We start from the raw sequence: 18,887 nt of genomic DNA, 5'->3' as shown, positions 1-18,887 counted from the left end.
TCCCAATACAGTTGTCTTCAGTCACAGAAACTATGGAAGTGATTATAGCAGGGATGAGAAAAGGGTGGCTACAAAACAGCTTTAGGGAACTCAGTAATAACTGGGAGAAGTGCTGGTGCGCACCAGAGTAGCCACTATCAGTCATCCTTTCTAGAGAAGCTGAGTGAGAACCTCCTGCTCTCCTGTGTGCACCTGCACGAGTTTGAGTGTGTGTGCCTGCACATATGTGTGTGCCTGCACGTGTGTGCACTTGCACGAGTGTGTGCCTGCACATGTGTGTGTGTGCCTGCACCTGCACATGTGTGAGTGTGTGCTTGCACGAGTGTGTGTGTGAGTACATGCGCGCTGTAGGGGTGGAGCTCTGTTGAGGTGAGGGTGGTTCTCTAGCAGATCTGCTTTATTACCTGGGTCTGCTGGGCTGCTCCCTTGTCTAACCTTCATCCGTGCAGGGGGATTACAGGGTTGGAAAGCAGAGTATCTTCAGCAGTGTTGTCATGGTCACCGATGAGACTCAGGTGTCACTCCCTAGCCACCTCATAGCCTGCTGTTCTTACAGGGTAGATGCAGGACATGGCAGACCTGCACCCACTTTCTCTTCCTCACCAGATTCTTCACAAGCCAACGCAGTGCTTTTTCCTGCTTATCAAGCCTCAGCACACACCTTAGCAGCTCTCCTAACAGATTGCTGTGACATGTGTCCCTCCTGGCTCCCAGAAGACCCTTCCATGACTCATGGTGACACATGATGCTGCAGGGATAGGGATAAGCGGCAGCACCCCACCTTCCTCATGCCCTCTCTACGGCTGCTGAAGCCTGGGTGAGCCGTGTTTACCTGCACACCACAGCTCCTGGCTCTCAGAAGTTTCCTGGACAATGTCAAGTGAATGAAGAGAAGGGGAAGAGAAGTAGTCTTTTATTAATTTATTGGGCAAAACACAGGAAGGAGTCAATGACGCACTGACCCAGTAAGTAAAGCTTTTAATGATTCTTCTCTCACATTTGTGAGCATGTTAGCAAGTGAAAAAATGCTTTTATTCTTTCCAAAGAACAGAGTTCCAAATAATGATCACAGTTTTAAAGTGATTAAGATGCTGGATGAATAGCCAAAGAATATTATCAAATAACAAAATCTCAACAACAATTTATCAAATGAAACTTTACTGAGACATAAGAGAATATGTGTTAAGAGTTAACATGGCTAAAAATGAGACATCACAGAAATAGTAAGTCCATAAACCTAGAACAGGCACTCAATAACAGAAGTGATTAGGTGAGCACACACTACAAACCGGTATTTGAAGCAGCTTCTAGCACCAACACATTGGCAGGACCAGCAGCGAGGCAGGTCATTCAACCAAGGCATCTGGGAATAGGGAGGAGATCTCAGCCACCTTCTGCTTCTACTCCCTTGTGACAAAGGGGGAGGGGGAGGCTCAGAGAGCTGATGTTCCTGGTCCTAAGTCGCCTGGCCCAGGACTGACATTGACCACCGGAAAGTGCTCTATTCGATTTAACTTGACATATTTTTCCTACTGACAGGCATACGATGAAAGAAAACAACAAGCTTCATAGCATAGTTCAGGATGACATTTATTTCGTTGGAGGCGACTCTGGGGCCTGTGCGTGGACACACTTTTACTACAAACTCAGGGTGATGAGCCTGACAGTTCTACCTCAGTGGGAGGTGGCCCTGAACAAATACAATTTGGCACATACTTTTAAATGCTGTGTGTGTGTGCATGTGTGCATGTGTGCGTGTGTGCGTGTGTGCGTGTGCGCGTGTGCGTGTGTGTGTGTGTGTGTGTGTGTGTAGAGGGCAGAAGACAGCCTGCGGGAATCAATTCTTTTCTTCTACCTGTGCATCCTGAAGAGAAGACACAGGTTGTGGGGCATCAAGCTTTTTTACCCACCGAGCCATCTTGCTGGCCCCAGTTTGACACATTTTACATTGTGTAAACAATGAGTGAAAATCATTAACTTGTTGCTATAAAATTTCCCCCATGGATAGTTTAAAGATCAGCAAAGTATAAAAAGAATCTGAACTCAGAAAAAGCAGACCAAGCCTTCTCTGACACTCTTTCTCTTTCATATGGTAAAGAATTTAAAAACATGATTACAAAGAAACAAAATATTTAGCTAAAACCCACAGCTTATGAACCACCTGCTATGTTTTCCCTGTTTAAAAATATGTGTGTTTCTTCAAAATGCTCTGGAGTCATGGGATCTTGTGTATGCTATCTTGCCAGGGCCATGAATAAATTTAAGATGAACTACAGAGATCAGAGTATAAACAGTGTAGTGCTCACAGGAGTGTCAGTTCAGACAAAACAGACTGAACATACAGAAAGGAAGCCAAGTTGTCAGTGTGGGAAAAAATCCCACCTGGTACTTCTGTGCATCCTGACCGTCACCAACATACTGCTACAGCTCCCTGGCTTCATACGTGGACAGAGACAGATATATAAAAGTGACTCCTGCATGTCATATATATGTATATATATACTTTCTCACGTAGACATCTAGTTCTAAGTGATCAACAGTTGGCTAATGAGTTCCCTCCTGGGTCCAGCATCAAAGGATCTGACTTTACTACTATTGTGAGCACAGCTCAGATCTGGTTAGGAAGTTACAAGGTATTTATTGTCTCTAATCAATGAAAAGGCAACAAAATCTCCCGGGACCTCAAGTTCATTTCTTACCATTAAAAGCATATTAAAAAAACATGTTTAAGTACTAAAGAATATACTATGTTTGCTACCAATAATGTGCACATGATTGCATAAAAATATTCTGTAATAAACTGCCTTATAAATATTTAAAGAAACATGTTTAAGATTAGAGTGAATATAAGATTAGTGTTCTGAAACTATCAGTAGAAAAATATACTTGTAAAAAAAATGTTCCATTAAATGTCAAAGTTGTCTTTTTGGTGTACATTGCCGTTTTTACCTTTTCCAAGGTGAAAGCTCTCCCTCCCTCTCTCTCCTGAACAGGTGCCTTTAAGCCAGCTGGGAGCGAAGCAGTGAGAACAGGTTGTGGGCAGTGCTATGGCTTTCACATGCTCAGTTCTGAGTGCTGAGCAGATGGGTAACTTGGGGAAAGTGATTCCTCTGAGTCACTTAGAAATAGTACTGCATGATGCTCAAAGCCCAGGCACTAGATAGTGAAAGACATTTTCTTTTAGTGCACACTGTACACAAGTGGGGGAAATTTTATAACAACTCCTGGGGCAAGTCCTTTTTGAGAACACTTTTTAAAATCCTTCATTAGTAGTTACCTTAATGAACTAAAATATCACAGGCTTTGGGTTTGGTGTGGGCTTCTAACTGATTATTTTAAATATTCACTGTGACAAAGTCAGAATACCTCCTTGGTCGTGGCAGGTTATGTGCCTCTGGGATCCCTACTAGAGACCGTGAGGGTATGTGGGCTATTTTCATGATCAGAGTAAAATTGAGGACATCAAGACCCAACTGCTAGATGTTTGAACTGTTATACAGAATGCAAGCCCCCGTTTGGAAGGGCCTTTCCCCTAGGGTGGTTTGAGAACACGGTAGTGTTGGAACTGCAGACGTCTGCAAAGAATTCAAGCGTCTGTATATTGCTTGAGTGTTTTTCCCCCACTGGGGTTCACCCAGTTAACTGGGAAGGAGGGACTATCCCCCTGAAAACAGCTGCCTTAGCAGCAAAGGAGAGATGCTCTATCTATCATGCTGGTGAGGAGAAAGGGTTGCCTATAAAGCTGGGCCCAGGAGAGCAGCTGTTTTCACGATTTCTGCTCCCCTCTCCACATGAGGCTCTCAGTTCATTCTTCCATGCCAGTCATGAGAGTGGAAGTTTCTGAGGTGGCCACCCCCAATCCAGCAGAGATCAAGAGCCTGGAGTGTAGCTGCCCACGGTCCTCCCGAGAGTATCTTCCCTTTTCTTAGCCTCAGGATCACAGAAGCCCAAATGACTGATATGAATGAAGACCCCATCAAAGGGCTTTCAGTTTTAGCCTTAGGTTTTTAAACTGGCACAGTTTATTGTAGACTAAGGGGCCAGCACAATTCCAAGAGAGGAGAGAGAACAGCATCAGCTCGTTATAATGCAGATTATATTACCTTCTTTTGTACAAAAAATACACAGAAAGACTCTGTTATTCACCTACACAGAGTCAGGATAACGCTGTAACTCTGAAGGGCTGATGCTGCAGCAGGAAGTTTCAGGGTGGTTAGTGCTGATAGTGCAAAAAGATATGGCTGTAGACACATGCCACCTCCCCAGACCCCTGGCATGGGATGTAGGTTGGCACAAACCTTATTAAGAACATAATATAAAGGTTCTGGACTGAAGCGATTCTTGACATTTTAATTTGCCGGTGCTTAGACAATGTAGGTCTTGACATATCTTAATCAATAGTATATTGTAAAGACAAGCTTCCCACAACTCCCCTGCCACTTTCCTTATACAGTAGTAACCCAATATGATACCATATTTCCAAATAGAAAATAAGATTGTTATTCTGTATTAAATCAGTAAAGGTCGAAGAAAGGACAACTTGAAAGAGAGAGACTTGAGGGTCTGTTATGCCAAGAGAAGGGTGTTTTAGTTACTAGCTGTGGTTACCAGGTAAGCTGCATGAATCTCTTCAGGTTGCTGCTGTGGTTTGCATTGAGAGGCAAGGGGTGCTTCCTGGTCCACTATAAGATGATGCAGGTCTTCTTATCCTTGAATGGGTTTTCTGAGGTCGGTATGCCCATCAGCAGAGGGTCGCTCCGGGCATGCTCCTCACAGTATGACATCAGGTCTGCAGATGCTTTGGAGACCTGTCATGGACAAAAATAAGAAAGAGAAGACTCCATTGACAAATATCAGTAGTGCATCTGAAGCCAATAATCAGTGACATAGCATGTGTGCATGGCCTTCGACCGCTCGTTAAGTGCAGGGAAAATGGTACCTGGCCAGTAAGGCCCACCTTAACCAAGCGATCAGATGACATTTCTCCTGCAAGCAAAGACATTTAATGAGAACCAGGCAATCATCAATCTCTAGTCTAAGTGATGGCGAAACAAGCTGCCTGGATACCCCCAAAACACACTGCTGGTTACATATGTTGTTATAGAGCCCTGTAACACAATGAGTTCTAAGCGGCTTAAAGAAAAAGTCCTAGTGTTTTCTGTATGAACGTGAAGCAAGAGACACTGAGAAGAAAAGCAAATGACATTTAACAGTACTCAATGGGAAGCAGTGTAATAAACTCCTGCGACATCTGGGTGAGGCAAATGCACAGTTGAGTGGGTAAGGCTCCTGCTGCCAAGCCTGATGACCCGGGTTCTTTCCCCAGGACTCCCATGGTGTGACGGTGTGAGAGAACAGTCTTCTATTCTGTACTCTGGCTTCTCCATGTGTGCTTATTACTGATGCAACACACACACACACACACACACACACACACACACACACACACACCCTCACTAAAAAAATAATAATAAAAAATGAGTGTTTATTTGCCATTCTTCTTTAGTAGGAAGTGTTTCAAAATAAAAATTAGGGGCAAAGACAGAAAGGCATGTAAGTCAAGGGGAAGTTTAGTTTTTATCCAAGAGGAAGCAGACTGGTACACAGAACAGAATTTAAGAATTCAATAATGGAGCCATACTTGAGTTGCTCTCAGTGACCTGGTGTGGGGGAAGGGAAAAGCACAACACTAGGAGTGACAAGAGCACAGCTATGAGGGCCACCACAGGAGCCTCAAGCTCTGCAGACAGATGACTATCCCAGTCAGGTAATTGCTTCCATTTCAGAACCAGCATGAGTCATAACATTCCAGGGCTCTCGAGGGCCATTCCTCTCAGGATTGAAGGGAACACTTCAAGGTCAAGGTACCTAAGAAAATGTATCTGCCTCGAATGGGGTCTCTATTAACCCTGGGCACTGAGCCGTCACTAAGTGGCACACCGAAAGGCAGTGTTTTATTCTGCAGGGAGAGTCAGAGCGGCAGTGACTTGCAACACTTTGATAACACTGTAACACTTGATAAATTCTGGAAGGGTGACAAGGATGTTTATCAGCTCCACTGGGAATCCTGTCCGCACTCAGAAGGCATGGCTTGATCACACTCACTCAGGACAGGCGGACATCTCCCCCAAGCTTGTGTAGCGCTTGGCAGAGGGACTGGCTTAGGTATCTGGTCCCTCAGCTGTTTTGGAGTAACACCAGTGGTGGTTAGGAAACCAAAACTAAATTATTGTCAGCCTGCTCCAAGAAAGGCCTGGAAGCCAGCTGCACTCGCTGTATCTTCCCCGACCTATGCTCCCGCCCAGGAAGGGTGGGGAGTTACCCAGCACACACCACCATGTCGAGTACACTTGCCTTTATTCTTTCGATGGAGGCTTCCAATCTCAGCTGCTGCACAGTTCTCCTAGCTTGGGCTGTGCTGTTGGTGCTCGCTGTCTTGCTGGACATCTTTGATGACTCTTCTTTCCTGAAATCTAGAGAATGTTTAAGAAGGTGAATAGCATTCCCTTTGGGTTATCTGAAGCTTCATTAAAATGGGTGACTTGAAGGGGACTGGCTGCATATCCCCAAGCAACCCAGCCAGAAATGCCCCACAGTAATCCTGGTGGTGACTTGAATATGCCAGCCTGCCACCCATTTGAGTATCTACGAAACCTTCCTGCAGAAACCTAGCACCAATCAGTTTATTTATGTGCCCTGGCCTACTACAGAAAAGTGTCCTTTAAAGAATTTTCTAAGAAACAGTGCAGCAGTTGAAGGACCTACAGTGAATGCAAGCGTCCAGCAGCAAAGCAATGTTGCCATCACCCCAGTCCCCGTAACAGAAGGCTTTACTTCATTTCTATTGACCTGATGAGGAATATAAGTCACAGGAAATGGTGAAAAAGCCGTCCCCTAAAGAACTTTGCGCACAGGGCAATTGTTAGGGGACATGGGGTGTACAGTAAGTTTAAGACTATTGGCAGGTAAACAAGTCCTTATTTAAAAGGGGCTGGGGGGACTTCGAGCTGAAGCACTCTCCATGATGGGAGAGTAAAATGTTATCATTCCTTCCTGCCCCATCCCGACAGCCAAGACAGTGCTCACTCTGCTACCTGCCCTCACATGTTAGAGGGTTGATCCTCCCCTCCGGCCTGAGCCCTTGGATTCCACACTGCCCTGCTGCCTTGTCTGTACAACCAAATGATGCAAAGCAGTGAAAAGAGCTTGGCCCTTGAGCTTTTGACCTGTCTGCTTAGTCAAGGGCACCATTTCAAGAGGAAGACAGGCCCAGGGCAAGTGCTCCCTAGTGCCCTGCCATATATGGCTACATTCATGCCCAGAGTGGTGGCAACTGGAGAAAAAGGCTGAGCTGGCAGGAAGGTGGCAGTTTCATGACTCATGGGAGCAGGTGGGCAGTAGGTGTGCCTCCCTGGCACTATCGAGGACTCAGCAGTCTAGGGCACCATGGCGCCAGCAGCAAACCCAGGCTGACTCATTCTTTGGGAGGGCTTGCTGCTGCACAAGGCTTGACCAGACAAGGTATAAAACGCCAGTGATATAGTCCGAGTGGGTGGCAGGAGACATAGTTGTCTCCAAGGGCCGAGTCAATGATCTCACCCTTTGAGATGGCTACACCCTTTGGTGTTCATCTTTACACATTAATTCACAACCAAAATGCACTAAAAAAACAAAGCCAATGCTATCCCATCGATCTGTGTTTAGGACTTTGGACTAGACCTTGGCGTTGGCTTCTAGGTACCAGGCTTTGACTGCTTATCTTCTCATTTGTAAGAGAAGGGCGCCATTATCCACCCCAACAGCTGATGCATATCTAGTATGGGGTCCAGAGCAATGGTGGTCCATACACTGCAGCTTCGGGCAGTATCGGAATTGCTAGCACATGTGCTGTCCACCTCTTCCCCTATCTGCTCAGTGGACCTCATCTGATTAATTTGGTCACAAGTCACTAGGCAAAGGGGTGGTGACAGCCAATAGTGGATTAGGGGGAATAGGGAGGCCCCGGTAGGACAGAGGTACATAACAAGGAAGTGTATGGCAGGGCAGGGTGGCCTTGCCTTGTCTGAGGCCTTAAGTGACCTTGATACAACACACAGACTAACAGACACTTCCTCAGATTCCAGTCATGCAGCTCCGCCCAAGAGAGAGGCTTAGGGTTTCCTGGGGAGGGGAAGGTACATCACTTCCAGTGACTTGGCCCAAATCTCTTAACGTGCTTCCAGGCCAGGGTCTGAAGTGCCAGCAAGGCCTGGGTGACCTCACCTTGCACAGAGTGCACCCACCCCACCCCTCAGCCCCCATGTCTGTCCCTGCAGCCTGGGAACCTGGACTCTCCTTCTGCCTGGTGGCTGGTTGAATATGAGTGACCTTGACTCTTTTCTGAGTGGCCTGTGGTTTGCAGGCTGTACCCTCAGTATTTCTCTCTGTTCCCTTTGCATGAGAATGCCAAGCTTTCTTCTTTTCTCAACCTTCAGGGTACAGTTTCTAAGGCCTGGGCAGGAGAGGTCACACATGAACATCACTCACTGCTCCTACCTGTGTGTCCATCAGCAAACAGTCCACAGTCCAGCTCTATCTATAGAAGCCTGGGAAATTCCCTCTTCCAGTGAAGATAGCTACACAGAGCTACACAGAGGCCTTCTTCCCTCCCCCGACTGGGTTACGATTAATATTTAAACCAGCTAGCTTGTAAGCCAAGACAAAAGAAAATGAAAGCGATGGAAACAGCAATCCACAACTAATCCTGCCAGTTCAGGCCTCCACTGCTCCTTCACTGGCCTTGGTCAGACCCATGGCTCCTTGCTCCCTTCCACAGGGAAATCCTGCAGGTTCCCAGGCTCTAAGAGGTCTAAACATCACTTGGATGTTTGTTTTTGTTTCCTATTCTTCCTTTCCTCCACATCTTTCCTTCTTAGTAAATGGGGCTGGGGAGAGAGGTGTGGTGGGGAGAGAGTGTCCTCACTATGTTGTGTAGGCTGGCCCCAGTCTCCTAGGTCATCCTCCTGCTGAGGCCGCCCAAACAGCTGGAACCGGAGGCAGACACTACCACACAGGGCCTAGCATCTGCCCTGCCTGCCCTGTTGAAGCAGGGTCTCGAAAGACAGGTATCTTTTCTTACCACTGGGAGACGGATCTTCCCAGGTTTTTATTAGAACAGTGACTGTGGATAATTTGTTGATGGCCAGACAGGTAGGAGTGTGCTGGTTCAGGCTGGCCTTGAACTTGTGGCAGTTGTCATGCTTCCCTCCCAAGTTCTGTAACGACAGGCTTGAGGTAACACCTATAGCAACAAGTTTTCAGTTAAGCACTACTGGTACTGGGCTGGGTGTGTTGAAAATGGATGGTGAAAAAGACACAGTGCCCACTCTTACAGGGGCAGCACTGAGGGAGTAATTAGAAGCTTTCTTTCTCTGCTTCAAGGGAGCCCAGCCCTATCACACTGACTGGGTTCCTCTCAGTTTCCCAGCTTAAATGCAATTTTTCTGCAAGTTCCTTCCTCTCTGCTGGTACAGAACTAAACCTACCTAGAGAACCTAGTTAACATCTAGCGATGAAAGCGTTTTACCTTCATTCTTAAATACAAAGTGCTTTTATTATATTTCTGTAGCAATGGCTTTGGGAAGAAGTCAATTCAATAGCCACTAGGCCACTGGGAAGGAAAGGAATCTCCTGTGTTTTTGTTCTTAAAGAGAAATCAGATTGAAATTTTTATACTTTCAGGTAGAGGGGCATCTTTCAGAGACATGGAATTCTACTGAGCTGCCTCAAATCTAGACAGAGGGGTGGCTCTTCAGTGCTTGGCAGGAGGGAGGTCTTTCTGGGGCTGAGACTGGCTAGAGAGGACCTTCCTCCTTGGAGATCCGTTGTAAAACCTTAACTAAGGTTCTAGGGCAGAGCAGGATGGAGTGACAGAAAACACCCCCAAATGTATCTATTCTCTCCTGGGCAGGAGCGCCAAGGAGAGCCTCCAGGGAAATACCGTCTGGCATCCTCATGGAAACCAGAACTGCTTGTTGCTCTCATACAGTCTTTCAGGAAGCCTTATCACAGCCCTGCATGAGGTTATTCCTCCTGTTTTACAGGCGAGGCAACTGGAACTAGGAAGGCTGGCTTCCAGGTGACCCAGTCTGTGTAGTCTGTACATCCTGTGAGACTCTTCTCTCCAGAAGTTCACCTTCCCACTCGCACGAGAGAAAGGGTGCAAATATAATTAAGGTGGTTCACGAACACCGGGGGCATCACAGAATGTTCCACAAAGTGGCTTGCCATTGGGAACACCTCTGATACTCTGAGTAGGGGCTTGCTGGCTGCCTTGTGTTTATGTATCACTACCTGGGCCACCATACTTATATAAGCATAGGCAAGGGCTCACGTCAGCACCCGGTAGCGATGATGGCAGTACTGAGTTCCAGTACTCCATTTTGCCCAGCAGAGTCAAAATTCAAGAACATGAGCCCATGGCCATCTGATGAAACATAGTTGTTGCTTCTTTTCAGCTTCATACATGGGCAACATAATAGGAAAGACATGGGTATTTCGCTAATCAAATGGTTTGCACTGGTTTTGGTCCTAGGGTTTGCCTAAATTCTGAGATTCTTAGAAATTCCTAGGAAAAAGATGTTCCATTAAGGGAATACAGGCACTTAAATCTGTGTCAAGAGGACCTGAGCCAAAGAGGAGAGTGAGCATAAAATGTGTCACAGAGCATACTCTTCAGTGCAGGAACAGAGGAGCCTATAGTCTGAATGACAAGTCACAGTGGCCTGGCCTGGAGCTAATCACTGGGGCGAAGCAACTTCCAAGAACAAACATCCCTCTATGGCTGTAACAAAAGAGCAAGCCTCCATTTACACCAGCTCTCTCTGCATCTTCTACAAAAGAGGCACAAGAAGACCTGCCTCCTAGGGCTGTGAGAGATGGGACATAGACACACGCTGTGCTCAAAGTACCATACACAGAGATGCGAAGTGCTAGGCCCGGCCCCATGCTCTCAGTGTGAACCAAGATTAATGCACTGCTGGAGAATTATGAGAACAGGTAGCAACAGCTTTTAATATGGCTTAAGAGGGGTGAAGTGCAGAGCAGGCTGTTTCAGCCTTTCATCCTCCTGAGCACTTAGCACTCTTATCAGAGTCTGAAGGCTAATGTAATGGTTAGACTGGGCCCCATGTAGCCCACAGTGTGCTTAGCATCAAATTGACTATCACCCTTTGGAAAACAGAGATCTCAGCTGGATAAGGTACAGGCCTTTAATCCCAGCTCACAGGATAAGGTACAGGCCTTTAATCCCAGCTCACAGGAGGCAGAGGTACACACTCAAGGCAGCCAAGGGTACACAGTGAGACTGTCTCAATAAACAAACAACAAACAAATAAAAATAAATAGAAAAATAGAAGTTTCACTGTAGAAGGGCTAAGTCTAGAAAAACTAAAAATTCCTTAGCTAGATCTGACTGGTAGCTGCTCTCTGATATCTGCTAGTTTTGATGCTGCTCTGTGTGCCCTGGACATGCAGGATAGCGAGAACTCATTCTTGCCCTTCCCAGCAAAGGTCTTTTATAAGATGGGGAACAGTACTTTCCTATTTAAAGGACTGTTAAAAGTATCAGATAAAATGAGCATGTACGTAGGTATGATTTAGTGCTAGGAATGCTTACTGTAATCGAGGCCTTGGATTCAATCACTACCACTGGGGAAAGCAAGTAGGTTAATACAAAGAAATCTTTTTAGAGTGCTCCGCACCTGTACTCTTATCTGCGGTGTGCACCACACTCTTTAGTTCTTACTGTAGTTCCAGGTGCTTGGCCGAGGTCTGCCCTCTTCTTGGTATATGTCACTGAACTGTAGGGATAGGCAGCAATAAACAATCTGTCCCAACACTTATGGGAGGGATTGTGTTCCGCACCCAAATTCATACTGAAGGTCTAAACCTAGCCCAGCAGAATATGGCTGTATTTGAAGACAGGATCTTTTAAGAGGTAACTGGGTTAAAATGAGATCATGCAAGTAGCCCTTAACCAAAAAGATAGTTTATAAGAAAGGGAGATTTGGGCTTAGAGGTTCTCAAAGGGAGACAAGGAGGCCAACACTTAGAGCTCACATTTCTCATCTCCAGAAATGAGGAAAAAAACCCAAACCAAAACTGTTGTTGCTTAAGCCCCTGGCCTGTGGGAACTGGATAGTATTCATAGCAAATGACCACACCTACGGTCTGTTGCCACCAGAACAGTTGTCAAAGCATTTAGAAATTGTCTGTCACATGGGGGTGACAGGAATTTTTTGTAGACAAGAAGGGTGGAAGGCAGGATGCTGTTTGGGGCGTTGGGGGCATGGCATCTCAGAGTCTAGTCATCAATCAGAGAGAGCCCACATGGGATGGTGGCCTTCTGGTTCTACACTGGGCATTGAACCCTGGCTCAATTTTGTAGTGGTTTACAGTCCTTTCTTAGGACTCTAGTGAGAGCCTCTTCTCTTTCAATGATTACACAGGCATCACAGTCTGCCTTAAGACCATTTCTACTAAAACTGCAGGGTGCTTTCTGTTGGCTGTAACTGAAGCATGAGTCACACAGAATTATTAACCTGCTGTTAATCGTTTACAGATTAGCTCTGATTTCTATTACTGCTCTGCCATCATTGCTGGCCACCTTAGACTCCCACACTACCATGGAGGAAGACCAGCTCTTAACACTCTTTTCCCCAGCTGAGGTTATGGACTGTAAGACCAGGAGAATCCAAGCCTGTGGCCAAGTTGCACATGCTACCTAGCTCCTGCCATCCATCACACTGATGGTTAATAGAGAGGCAAAGGAGAAGCCGTAAGGAAGGTCTGCAGACCAGGAACACACATTTTGTATGTCTCTGAGAGGCATTTACCTAGTTCAGCATCAGACAAACAGAAAAGATGACATCTCTCTCAAAGACTCAGCAGAGCTCACCTGTGACGGTTTTATCTGACATCTTTCTTTGGCTTATTTTAATTTGCTTTTTTGTTGTTTTGTTTTATTTTTTTTTCCAGACAGGGGTTTCTCTGTGTAGCCCTGGCTGTGCTAGAATTCACTCTGTAGACCAGTCTAGTCTGGCCTCAATCTCAGAGATCTGCCTGCTTCTGCTTCCAAGTACCTGGATTAAAGGCATGTGACACCAAGGCACATTTCCAAACAATGACAAAGATAGTAAATTAAAATGTTAAATTCTGATAACTGTCAACAATTGTTGAGTACTGTTTGTATCAGATTCACACATCATTTCATTTAATTTTCTAGCAATGTCAGGAGCCCTGACTCTATTTCTTTTTTTGCAAATGGTACACAGGTTTAAAACAAACAAACAAATACATAAAATCGCCTAGGACCCCACATGGTGGGCCTGCAGCTTAGGCTATGTGACTGTTAAGATGTTGTTATATACATCGCCCTGAGAAGTGTGTCCTGAACAGCAGAGTCCAGGGGGAAGCTAGCAGAAAGGAATGGCATGCATCCATTAGCCTCACTGCATAAAAGGAGGCACTGGGCTCCATTCAGGGATTTACTTTCATAGTTGGTCCCGCAAACAGTGTGAGCAGAAGTACGGAATGGAGGGACTTTGCAAGAAGGCAGAGGTTAAGGAGAACAGGACAATTGCCCCAGACCCTAGGTGGGGCTACTGTGAGGACACAGATGATTGCAACATCTCATGTGCCCTGAGATTCTGAGAAGGAGCCAGGAGAATTAGCCAATCTCCATAATAAATCCAATGGGCAGGCACTGTTGGGCCCTGGCAGTGAGGCCCTTACTTTACTGAGTATCTAAGAACACCTGAGGCACTCGCTTCAGAAAGCTGGTTCAGGAGGTCTGCAACAGGGCCCAGACAAGCAGTTTAAAAGCTTCCTTGGAAGACTTTCCTGAAATACCAGTAGTGATGGCCAGACTCTGCTTCTGGCTCCTGCCCATCTTTATTTCTTCCTTTAATTAAAATGGGTCTGTTTAGAAGAATGCTACTTTCTGTCTATGCATGACTTTTCAAAGCTCTGACTAAGCCCTGAATGATTCTCGTTTGGATGACAACAGCCTACAGGGCTGACTTCCTTTAGCATGAAATCGTTCTATTAGTGGACATTTTTCTTTGCTACAAAAATTTGAGTTGGTTTCCATGACAGACACTTCCTTCTGGAAAGTGCTACAATGCTGGACAATCTGTGTTTGCCACACACAGTGGTCTGCACTGAAACAGAGCTCCCTGTCTCCAGTGCCGGTGCTCTCACAACCATCTAGGGGTACTGGTATAGCAGAGCCGTAAGGGATTTTACTGTCGGATAAATTAAAATCCCAGCTTGCTACTCTGAGATGGTTTATTTCCAAATCTCGGTTCCCTCACTGGTACCATGGGAAGGGATAGTAACAAGAACTATCCACATCTAGGGCAGCTTCCAGGATGAGTTAAGGATTCAGCACTTGTCTGACTTCTCACAGGAGACACAGTGCAGTTACCAGCCTATGTCACTGATACTCTTGACCTTAACTTGATCTAACACCAATATGCAAATAGTCCACAGCGACAGGTAAAACCCAATGAAATCATACCACCTGCCATTCGTTCTGATGTCCTTCTTGAGTGTCCTGATCACTATACTTTTTCCTTGGCCCTCCTTTTACCTCCTCAGACCAAGATCTGACAGAGATGTGAGTTACTTGCTATCACTTTATTTTTTTAAAGGGCCACATGAAAAGAACAATAGAAAAAAGATATTATATTCAATGCCTTGAGCTTAATGTAACCCATGTGAAATCACTGAGACAGTTTATATTTTGGGGCGCTGAGTCACTGAAACACACTGAATCTTAACTGGACAGTGGGATTTGAGTGCTCAATAGTACAGCACCATACTGGCTTCGGTAGTGGCTGGTTCAGTGGACAGAGGAATCCAAGACTAGGGTACTCTCAAGCCTCTCAAACACAACTCTCACAAATTCCATTTTCAATTTCTCTAATTCTTGGCCTCTGGTTTAGCTGATCTAGGCTCTGAGCACCTCGAGCCAGAGTTATTTTATCACCATGGAATCAACACCCTTGTCTGCAACCTTCCAGTCTCATCTGGCCTGACCTGTATAGTCTAGCCCCAGCTTATACCTCTGAAAGGCTGACTTGAACAAGATGCAGGGGTTTCCCAGGGTGCCCCTCGAAAAGTCCAAAGGGTTTGTATTCAAGGCCCTCTCAGAATTCTGCATCACAATAAAATCCTTAACCACAAAAGAAGCTTGTTTCTATATAGTGTGTACCAAATGCCAGGTGCCAGGTGAGATACGACACTTGGTGCACAGTCCTAAGTCCTCACAATATCCTGAGGGAGGCTCCACTTTATTTCTAGTTTCATTCATGACATCAGCCATGTATCAAGCACCAGAGAGCTAACAAGCTGCTAGGATAAAATCTGTGTCCAGATAAATTGATTCTAGGGTTCAGGCCTAGAATTTTTATTGCTACACAGAAACAGTGTCAGCAGGTGTGACATTCATGTTCTTGACTTTGTATTGTTTTCAAATCTTGAGCCTTCACTCAAGTTCTCTGCCAGCTTCTTGGCTCTATTTAAATTTTCTCTAGTTTTAGGTTCCCGTTTACATTGCTACCCTCTTCAGGAAAGGCTTCAGTAACTACTTCTGCTTGTAGTGACTAATCTCCTTTATTACTTCATTCCTGCTATATGCTTATAGCTCAGGGGCTAAGGGATTCCCGAAGGGCCTGGCCATGCACGGAAAGGGTAGGCAGGGCAAGCTGTGCATATTGTTACCTAACTGATCTTACACAAGCATTGTCATATAGTGACTCCATGTCTTCACTTCCATGTGTCAGTGACTGTAACTAGTACTCAGTGCTCTGTGCGAATACAGGTTGATTTACTGTCTCTAGAGGTTGGATTTATCATGCTCATAGAGACCAAAGATCAGAAGGTTATAGAAATCTCAAGGTCACAAAGCTAGAGATTTTAGTTCAGATTTCTCCAACATCAAATCCATGTCCTGATCATCTTGTTCTACCTTCCCTCTCACAGTGACTAATGCAGAGCAAGAGACTGCCTTAAATACTTGGGTTCGAGTAAAACATGCAGCAAAGCAACCATGCATTAGCTGGTGTGAAACTATCACTGGGGGGTGTTTACATGCTTGATGCTTGTTATCTTAGAAACAGGATACACCTTGCTGCTCTTTCCCACAGGCATCCAGTAAAACTGTCTATTCTAAGCCAATAATACCTACTGGTATGCTTCCTGGCACAGATTTTAAGTAGGTGAAATCCCTGGCTTTCCCATGTATCTGATTAGGACAAAAATGTTAACTGTGAACCCTCACCTCCAGTATGAGATGGCATCCGGGTTCCAAGGACCATGCTACTGCGTATCCATAAGAAGTATCTAAACAAGTTTTCAGCTTGAGGTAGGTCCAAGAGAAGGTGCCCTATGACCTAGAGCAGCATAGTTCTCGGCCCCTGCCCTTTAATGCTGGGCCATGCTCCATCCATCCATTCAGACAAATGTTTATCTTAAACACTGGGAACAATGCCTATGATCAAGTTTTACCTGCTTCCTAGTACAGCAAGAAACTATTGGCTCAGAAAATATTTGTTTATATCTGCACGGTTGGTTTAAGATAGCTAAATGGCTCGTGTGCTTATTCAAGAATGAATGAATATTGAAAAGTGGTAATGCGGGGAGAGAGGAAGGCTTCAGTTAATGTATGTTGACATGAGCTAGGTCAAGGACCCCAGTGCCTCAGATCAGTGGGAGTGGCAAAGGCTTCCTCTTGTCCCAGAGGGAGTGGCATAAACAGAAACTATCAACTTCCTTCTCCAGGATTTCTGAAACCTGAGACTGCTAAGTTTACCTCCTTTGTTCAGCAGTATACAATAAGCTCACTTCCTAGATTTTGATGCATAAAATAAGGTTCAGGCCTGTGCAGGTGTTGTCCTCCTTTAGAACAAGCATAGCCCACCAGGTCACAGCCTTTCTGTACTGTGTCTGTTTGTCTTTTTTCATTCTCTCATCATCCCAGTTAGGTCAATCTCTGAAGCTTTGCTTTTCTATGTTAGTCACCATGTTGTGGGCTTTATATCATGTTTTTATTTACTCTCTACAATACCCCTAAAAAAGAAATTACTGTTATTTCATTAATTAGCACTTTTGTTAGGCATATAAACATAGTAATCACCAATGGCACCCCAGTGGCCTAAAATAAAAAGCAGCTCTCCTGGGTCTGGGGGACGGCTCAGCGGTGCTTGCTCTGCAGCATGAGGAGTGAGTGGTTGAGTGAGAATGGCTTCCATAGGCTCCTTTCAATATTTGGCTCTTGATGGAACAGCTTGGGAAAAGATCAGAAGATGTGGCCTTGGTGGAGGAGGTGTGTCACTTAGGGGTGGGCTTTGAGGTTTCAAGCAGCCACCCCATTCTCTGTTAGCTCTCTCCACCTTTTGCTCTCAGCTGTTCTTGGACCACAACTGTGCTCCACCATCATGAGCTGCACTCTAACATCTGAAATGATAAGCCCAATTAAACACTTCCTTTTATAAGTTGCCTGGGCCATGGTATTTTGTTACAGCAATAGAGAAAAAAGTAAGATAAAGACTTAACTTCAAGTCCCTACCACCCAGGTTAAAAAAAAAGAATCTGGGTATTGAATGTACGTTTAACCACTAGTCAGGTGGATCCCAAGAGCGATTTGGTCAGCCAGACTGGCTGAACTTGTAAGCTTCTTGTTCAGTAAGAGATCCTGTCTCAGGACCTTAAGGCAGAGTGGTAAAATCTTGCTCTGGCTTCCACTTGTACACACACAAGGATGCACATACCTCCTTAGACAACGACAGTAGACACACACTACTATAATAATGGTGGGAATTCCAAATGGCAGAAAAGAAATTCTCATTGCTCCACGTGGTAGTGCTCTTAGAATACATCTGTGAGAGTGAGGTCCACAAAGAGTAACAGACTGCACTGGACCTGTTCTCTAGTGCTCTGCATAGCTGCAGCAGCAACCTCAGGGATATCTGTGAATGTCTTAGGAACGGTAATTTCAGACTCCAACCTAGACCTACTGAACCAGAACTGGGACAAGCCCTGTCCATGTGTGCCCTAGAAGCACCACTGCCCCAAGTACTAAAGGTGAGGGTCTGGAGAGATAGCTCAGTGGTTAAGAGTTCAGACTGCTCTCTAGGTTCAGTTCCCATCACCAAACCCCTTTAATTCTAGTTCTAGGAGATATGACACCTTCTTTTGAACTTTGCAGGCACACACACACACACACACACACACACACACACACACACACACACACACACAGAGTTACAAATAAAGATAAATATAAAGAAAGTAAAGTCCCCAGCTGATTCTTATGCCCCTCAAGTTAAGGAAGTGCTCACTACTCTGGACAGGTGCAAACCAGAGCCCTCAAACAGCAGGAAGATCTGGCTATGGAATAAACAAACAACAGTTCTATTTAAACACACTCAATGACATCCTGATGTTCTCCTAGAACTAAGCCTGTCCTCAGAAGCACAACCATGCGTAGCCTACAAGCAAGCTTAAAAGGTGGCAAGGATTTGAGAGAAGTCTGATTAAGGAAGGATGCAGAATCGCCCATTTCCTCAGGCTGGGGACTGACTTACAAGACCTGTGAGAAAGGTCTGTTACTATTTCCATACCTGAACTCCGAAACTTTTCTTTGCATCTACCTGACCAAGTAAGTGTTGTCCCCATCAGCTTTCCCTAGGGATCTAGGAGCTCATCCTTCTGTTACCTCCTTGGCTTAGCAGAGCTGAAGGGTGTTTCTAAGCAGACTTCCTACCTACCCTAGATGTTACCTACAGCGTAGCTATTCTACTCCTATTCTTTGCCATGACAATGCAAAAGAGGCAAAGTAGGAT

General features: G+C 45.4%; 1 protein-coding gene across 6 annotated transcripts in view; it reads right to left on the bottom strand.

Annotated features, from left to right (window-relative positions):
- Nucleotides 1–961: 961 nt before the first annotated feature.
- Nucleotides 962–18,887, bottom strand: part of Gng12 (G protein subunit gamma 12) — a 123,593-nt gene continuing 105,667 nt past the window's right edge. For 4 of the 6 annotated variants that reach the window (XM_063285384.1, XM_039106904.2, XM_063285385.1 and 1 more), the window contains 2 exons: nt 6,355–6,473; nt 962–4,808 (listed from right to left, as the gene is read on the bottom strand). In XM_063285384.1, coding sequence (XP_063141454.1) covers nt 4,683–4,808; nt 6,355–6,447 — 219 coding nt within the window. In that variant the 5' untranslated portion in view covers nt 6,448–6,473 and the 3' untranslated portion in view covers nt 962–4,682. Of the gene's footprint in view, nt 4,809–6,354; nt 6,474–9,118; nt 9,276–18,887 lie in introns of those variants that run through there. The other 2 variants (XM_063285386.1, NM_053661.1) reach the window with 2 other exon arrangements.

This window comes from Rattus norvegicus, chromosome 4 (genome assembly GCF_036323735.1).
Source record: "Rattus norvegicus strain BN/NHsdMcwi chromosome 4, GRCr8, whole genome shotgun sequence".
Classification (NCBI taxonomy): Eukaryota; Metazoa; Chordata; class Mammalia; order Rodentia; family Muridae; genus Rattus; species Rattus norvegicus.
Note: the sequence above shows the minus strand (reverse complement) of the source record. Positions and strands in the feature narration are given on the sequence as shown.